Source organism: Rhodamnia argentea, chromosome 7 (assembly GCF_020921035.1).
Source record: "Rhodamnia argentea isolate NSW1041297 chromosome 7, ASM2092103v1, whole genome shotgun sequence".
In the NCBI taxonomy this organism is placed as follows: Eukaryota; Viridiplantae; Streptophyta; class Magnoliopsida; order Myrtales; family Myrtaceae; genus Rhodamnia; species Rhodamnia argentea.
In genome coordinates, this window is record NC_063156.1 from 24,187,184 (window position 1) to 24,194,142 (window position 6,959).

A 6,959-nucleotide genomic window follows, 5' to 3' on the forward strand; every position below is an offset into this window, starting at 1 on the left:
TAAACCATAGAGGAAAATGTACACATGATCCTCCCGAATGGTTGAATTATATCTCGCAATATCATCTGGGCATACCATCGGGTTCGGGCGACGGAAATCGATCTCTCTCCATGACCTTGAAGGTCGTTATAGTACACTTAAATAAGTCCTTTAGATTGTCTCATCCAGGTCATACACTTCTTCAAATCATAAACCCAAGAAGCATCAGTCCCATAAAAAAAAGTAGTAGCGACAGCAACCCAAATTGCTTTTGCGGTTGGAAAGCAAATAAAGTTACCGATTAAAGCTGGGTTTGTGGAGTTTATCAGCCATCCTTTTACGGTTGAGTCTTCAGTTTTTCACTTTCGAAATTGAGGGTTTGTAGGTAGAGGCCGAGGGAGGTCTCTACTATGTATCCCAACCTGCCTTTGCCTATTACATACATCTCAAAAACCCGAGACCATAAGCCATAATTGGTTCCATCCAACTTAACCGCAATATATGATGAAGATGAATCATTCGGTAGTATCGGTGTTGGTGGAGTCTAGTTCTGAGTTAGAAGTTGAGTCAATTTGGTTGTCAGATTCTTCAAAAAAGCTTATGTGGTTGAATTCCCTCTTGATTTTGGTGGGGAATCACTATAGGATTCTCATCCGCCATGGGTCCGAGGTCGATCGTGAGAACAAGGTGAAAGACAATGTTGGGCAGCCAACGCGAGACGAAGGCATAATGAAGAAGCCAATTGCGGGATTGCCATAATCGGAGATTAACGTATAGTACTCACTAGGGGTGATCGGTTCCCGATCCAAGTTTCCTCAAGAACCGGGAACCGGACCGATAGTCCTAGTTTCCATTTTTTGGAACCAGGGATCGGACCGGCCACCCCGAGAACCGGGAAGTGGTCCGGTTTGGTTCCCGGTAGGTTCCAAGGAACCAATAACACGACAAATTTCTATGCATCTATTAGATTTCACGACCATTCTCTACACATTTGCTTCTTTTGAAAGATATTTAGTGGCCGAAAATCCTTCCAGCCAAACAAAGCAGTCCAATAATTGTTCAGCTGCACAAACAGACAACTGTCTTGTTAGTCATCAGCCAAGAAAAGCAACATGAGCATCTTATAAGCTATGGAAGCCGACAAGCAATTATAACGCTCATGTAGCAACAAACAACTCTTTCTCGATACAATGTCATGTTTTTTTTTTTTAAATTCGATCGGTCCGATCCTATATCCCTAGAACCAAAACCGGATTCGCTGGCTACCGGTTCCAATATTAAGAATCGGAAACCGGACCGGACCCATCTAGAATTGGGAATCGGACCACCGGTCAATCCGGTCCCGGGTCGTTCCGGTTTAGGGCCGTTCGATTTGCTCACCCCTAATACTCACGGGAAGCAAACCGCTTTGATACCATGTTGAAAAGCAAATAAAAAACATAAAAAACACACGATTTAACGAGGTTTGGCAATATGCCTACATCCTTGGTTAAATACTACACCCTCTCTTTTTTTCTTTTCTTCTTCGTTATTTCAGCAAGTATACACATATTCATAGATATACAACTAGACGGACATCTTCTACAAGTCAAGTCTCTACAAAATAGGAAAGAGAATCCTCTACAAATCAAGAGGAAAAATCAAATCTCTTATAAATTAGAGAATTATAGCTTACGCCAACACTAATCTCGCCGGCCGAAGAGCGAGGTTAGGTGAGGCCGAGAGAGGCTCTCGCTTGATGCCTCTTGTGGCCGATGGGGAAAAGAGACAAAAAGAAAAATAAAAAGACAAGAAAGGAAAAGAAAATGATAGAAAAGAAATGAAAAGGAAAAAAAAAACATAAAAGTAAAAAAATACTTAGAATTTAGTATTGACCAAAATATCTTTTCTCCGATAGTCGGAATAGTCAAATGCTCGTCGACCGGCCAAAATCTATTAAGGCCTTTATTTGAAATTTTCCATTTTATCGTGCATCACACTTACTATGCTCATGGAAAATATAATCCGAGCGTTAAGTCCATAACAAAATCAATGATAAGGAGATCATATGTAACAGGCCAAATTTGAGTGTTAAATTTGCGGACTTTCGTATGATTCCTCTAAGTTAAAAAAATCTTTTGTTTGTAAAATTTTCCTAAATATATCACCTGTATAGATTTTTAAAAAAAATGAATGAACGAATATTTTATATATATATATATATTCATTTCACTAATTTAATTCAGGATCATATTAAGAACTAATTAATCACGTAGTTACCCCCCGAATCCCGATCCATTCGGCAGGTCGTTTGAAGTCATCGCGAGAGATCGGAGGGTTCATCTTCATCACCCACCGGAGCCACCGCACGATCCACACTCCCAGTCATTCTCGATTCTCTTCCCGCCATTCCTTGTCCCGGTCGAGCAAGAAGAGCAGGTATGGCGCAGAAGACTAATCCCTTGGAAGACGCGAAGAGGAGGTGCGTCTGCCTCGTCGACGCGATCGAGCGATTGCCTCCTCCCTCGATCACCGATTCCTGCAAGCGCACGCTCCTCAAGCTGGCCGAGTCCGAGCTCTCTTTCCTCTCTCGACGCGCTTCTTCTTCTTCTTCTTGTTCGGATTCGCCTCTCAGGTCAGTCTCCCTGTGTCCTTCGTAGGTCATGGTAGTCTTCGCGATTGGACCGTTGGCGCTCTGAATCTGTGTGCAATAGGGCTAAGTCGCCCATGCCCGTGCTTTTTCGCCGAGGCTTACAATTCGATCGTTGCTATACTTGATCGTTGATTTGCCTGTAGAGTTCAAGTTGTATCTTGTTGAGTGCCTCTACTGAGCGGAGGTCGAAGAAACAGAATGAACTCTGTTTTTTCTTTGTCGAGTTCCTTTTTAGTGTTTCCCTCGGTTGACTTGTAGAAGTAAAACTTTGTTTTGGTTGAGAAAAATCTCGGTATAGTTTTGCAATCTTCTGAGTAATATGTGTGGCAGTGTTAATATTGGACACCTTGAAGCTGTTGTTCACATTCTCCGGCATCTTTCGGTTGCGGGAGTTTCACGTGTTTGCAAGCCTATCCCTCTGTTGCCTGCAAGCGGGAAGGTGCCAAGAACTGATTCTGGTTCGAAGTTTGCCCATGTTGATATCGTGTGCACGCTGAAAGGGAACCCGGTTTGGGTTGTTGTATCCGATAGGAACCCAAACTATGTAATCTGGCACAATGGCCATAAAGGCAAGGGATTGAGATTGAGAATTCAGCAAGTTGTTGCTGCTGCTCAGTTCTCACCGACGCTGAAGCCTTCATCAATTATTCTTTTCTTTTCACGCGGTGTGACCGACTCCATTCTCAAGAAGATTGTCGATGACTTTTGGGCCGTTAAGTATAAAATGGAAGCTGACTTCCCCCTTTCCATTGTTGCTTTTTTGGAGGAAATGGAAGGTGAGTGGATAAATATAGTTGCAAGGTCTTACCAAGAATCAGTTGCACTAGAAATAAAGGTGGATAATTTTGAGAAACCAGCTCGAGATCCGGAATGGGGAGCTGGAGAATCAATTCTGGGTGCTGCGGAGGCAGAGAATCCAGATGGAAATGTGAACCTTAATTATCCTACTACCTTTGACACTCTAATTTCTGGCTTGAGTCCTCCCATGAAAGGAAAAGACATGGCTTCTGCTAAAACAAGAGAGGTACTATGTGGAGGTGACCTCATTAATTTTGATACTACAGCTTTAATTGCTCTTGTATCAGACATTAGTAATGGTGGTGCGGAGGAACTTTTGAATGTGGCAGAAAGTGAGTTGAGGCAGCAGTTCAAAGGGAACTTGCCTTTTGTGATTGCACAGGTACATCAATTTTACTGTGTGAACCCATTGGTTTCTCCTTTGTCTCCTAAGTGTTATGTTCAGCATCAGTAATGTCAGCTTTGACAATTTCCAGGCAAACTCTGAGCTTCGGAAACCAATCCTTCCAGACCTGGGAGCAATAATTTGGGGAAAGAATGGCATGATATGTGAAAGTGTTCTTTCAGAGTTCAAAGAGTTAGTAGCAATGTATGGAGGGACCAAGGAGAAGCGAAGAGCAGATCAGATGCTAAAATGGCTTATGTAAGTTGGTACCTTGTTCACTTTCAGGATAAGAGGAGGGTGTTAGCAAAATCAATCTTCTATATTTTCTAGTCATCATGTTTGCTCTACAGTTACCGAATCATTCTAGTCTTTTACTTATAAACGAAATCTTGATCAAAGGCAATTCACTGAGCTAACGAGTTCGATTTGCAACAGTGTTGTTTCGGATAACCCTTCAGATCGCATGATCGGCCTTCCGACCACCAGAAAGCTTGCTGAAAAAAACAAGGTCATTTTTGGCACTGGAGATTACTGGCATGTGCCAAGCTTAACCGCAAATATGGCTTTTGTTAGAGCAGTTTCTCAGACCGGGATGTCTCTCCATACGATCGAGCATAGACCACGTGCTTTGATTGGAAATTAGGTACTAATTTTTTTCTGGAAGTGGCTCAACATGTGTTTGTGAGTGGACTTCAAGGTAATATGTGCAACTTGACTTGTATATAGATTACCTTACCTGCAGAGTGATGTGTTACTTTTCTGTTGAACATATTTTCAACTATTACTTCTGTGTTAAATGCCTTCAGAAAAACCTGCCTCGACCCCACCCCTGTTAGCCTGATTTAGTTTCCTAAAAGTGTAAGCACACTGCCTACTTAACCATTTGAAGTCCTGGAATTTAAAACTTCATTTTGTGGAAGATGGATCTAGCATATTAAGTAAGATATTGTCGCTTCATTGTTTCTAATAGCGTAACACAAAATCTTAGTAGAGTTACAGAATTTAATTTGGAAAAAGAAGGTTAGTAAATATTAGATTAATCAATTTTTGACCTACAATTCGATGCTGATGTATTATGAAGATTACCAAAAAATTCTGGGTGGCCAGTTTACTCAAATTGGGAGAATGTGTCAATGCAAGAAGTGTGGGACTTTCTCTCTCTGTTCCTGTGAGATCGCAATACGTTGGATACATTTCCTATGTACCTCATTATTTGAACTATAAAAATACCCAATTTTCAGATTCTTGGATTGTTATGATAGAATTGAGTTTCCTTTGAGGTGAATGCCCAAAATTGATGGCATTTGTACTTCCCTTTTTCTTTTTAGTGACAAACATATAAATTCTTGTGATTATAATGTCATTCATCTGAGGATTGATTCATGTGCATCTTTTAAAATGGTTGGAAGGCAGTTCCTGATGAACAGCACGAGAGGAAATTCATAAAAGGAATGTGTATAGGTCATCTGACAAATCATAGTTTCCTACAATCTGTAAATGAATCTTCTCTGTCTAGAGAATATTGAAATTGAGTCTACAGAAGAAACTGAAAAAAAAAAAGAAGTAACAACAATCTGTAAATGAATCTTCTCTGTCTAGAGAATATTGAAATTGAGTCTACAGAAGAAACTGAAAAAAAAAAGAAGTAACTCATGACAATTGAACAATTTAAAGCTTTATCCCAAACCTACACTTGCTTGCTTTGATGCTGACCAAGCTATTGGTACTCAAGCTGTCCACCACCAGGGAACATCGGCCCAAGATTCTAACCTTCCTCAACTTCATTGTGCCTAGTTTGACTGACACCGGTGCATCAACTTTTAGATCGAGAGGGATTTGTCCTGTTTGCTGTTGCTGCTGCAGTGCTGTCATTATGGTGCTCCCAGACTCGCTTTGGCCAGTCAAGGTAATGTCGAGTCTCGTTGTGTTCTGGTGACCTTGGTAGAATCTTGGCAATGATCCTTCACATAGCTTATCATTTGCATACCACACGCTTAATCTGCCACCCTTCTCATAATAGATTCCAATCTTTTTGTTTGGATTGGTGGCCGTAATCTTCACATCAAATTGTGCATACAGGGTCAGGTCGAAGTTGAGCCTCAAAGCACTTATTTGAAGGCGGTCAACAGAATACTGTGGAATTTTGGGTTGGAAGACAAAGTAAATAACTGCGGCAACTATTCCAATGAGGATCAGTATGAGAAGGAGGAGGCTAATGATCCCGCACAAGATCCTGCAGCAACAGCCTTTTCGTTTCCTTGGCTTTGGGGGAATCATGGGTCTGCCACCTTGCAACATCGAAGCTCGATGGACTTGGGTTCCTTTTTCTGAAACAGAAGAGCACGGTGGCACTAAAGGTGCCGTGGTGCTTGTTGCAACCGGTACCACCGGATGAATTCTCTGATTATCTGCCATTGCTTCTGGAACAGCGAACTTAAGCTGACGATGCATTCTGAAATTCCTGCCAAGTGCATGAGCACCTTTGGTACCTAGACAAGTTTCTTGATGAGCTGAGTTGGTTAATTTGTTCTTCAGAGTGGATATAGGATCACAATTCTCCAGGTCCTCCAACTTCCCCACCTACTATCACATAAAAAAACAAGGGCAAGTTTGCGTGGGGTGGTTCATCTAACAATCGTTTCATTTGGTTGTGTGCACAAACTGAAGTAAGATGTCCCGCTGGAGTTTCTAATCGTCAAAAATTCTTGCTGTCGACCTACTTTTGGTTTTGGCATTTGGACACTGTCTTGGGATTGTGCCATGTGGCTCTATTCAATTATTTCAAACAACATTTTGTACGATATGCGTTCGGCACTTCATGGTGAGGATTTCTATTAGATTTTGAATTTGACAAAAAAATTTTGGTTTCTGGAAATGACTGTGTTATTCTTTGGGCCCAATACCCAAAAACTTCCGATTTTAACATGTGTGATAACTATATTCAATTTTTTTATCTCATAAAAAATCTCTAATTTTTACTTTTGTATCAATTTTATCTCAAATTTTTACTTTTGTCATAATTTTTCTGGCCTAGTACAAAAAAATAAATAAAAATCCTCAACTTTAGTATATGTCTTAATTATATTCAAAAGTTTTTTTATTTCATAAAGAATCTTGAAGTTTTATTTTTGTCTCAATTCTACCACCGTCGGCCTTCCGCGTATA

General features: G+C 40.8%; 2 protein-coding genes across 4 annotated transcripts; one reads left to right on the top strand and one right to left on the bottom strand.

Annotated features, from left to right (window-relative positions):
• Window positions 1-2,253: 2,253 nt before the first annotated feature.
• On the top strand, window positions 2,254-6,006 carry LOC115733545 (UPF0415 protein C7orf25 homolog). Of its 3 annotated transcripts, XM_048282917.1 has the most exons (6): window positions 2,254-2,593; window positions 2,942-3,791; window positions 3,886-4,052; window positions 4,230-4,491; window positions 5,589-5,700; window positions 5,874-5,897. In XM_048282917.1, the coding sequence occupies exons 1-4, from the start codon at window positions 2,400-2,402 to the stop codon at window positions 4,435-4,437; spliced, it is 1,419 nt and encodes a 472-aa protein (XP_048138874.1). In that variant the 5' UTR covers window positions 2,254-2,399; the 3' UTR covers window positions 4,438-4,491; window positions 5,589-5,700; window positions 5,874-5,897. The 3 variants fall into 3 exon arrangements, with proteins under 3 accessions (XP_048138874.1, XP_048138875.1, XP_048138872.1); XM_048282918.1 differs by lacking the exon at window positions 5,589-5,700 and having other exon boundaries at window positions 5,874-6,006; XM_048282915.1 differs by lacking the exon at window positions 5,874-5,897 and having other exon boundaries at window positions 5,527-5,622.
• Window positions 5,370-6,643, bottom strand: LOC115733371 (NDR1/HIN1-like protein 6). The gene is made up of 2 exons (XM_030664025.2): window positions 6,453-6,643; window positions 5,370-6,374 (listed from the first exon to the last, which is right to left on the bottom strand). Exon 2 carries the CDS (start codon window positions 6,243-6,245, stop codon window positions 5,463-5,465), a length of 783 nt encoding a protein of 260 aa, XP_030519885.1. The 5' UTR covers window positions 6,246-6,374; window positions 6,453-6,643; the 3' UTR covers window positions 5,370-5,462.
• Window positions 6,644-6,959: the final 316 nt, after the last annotated feature.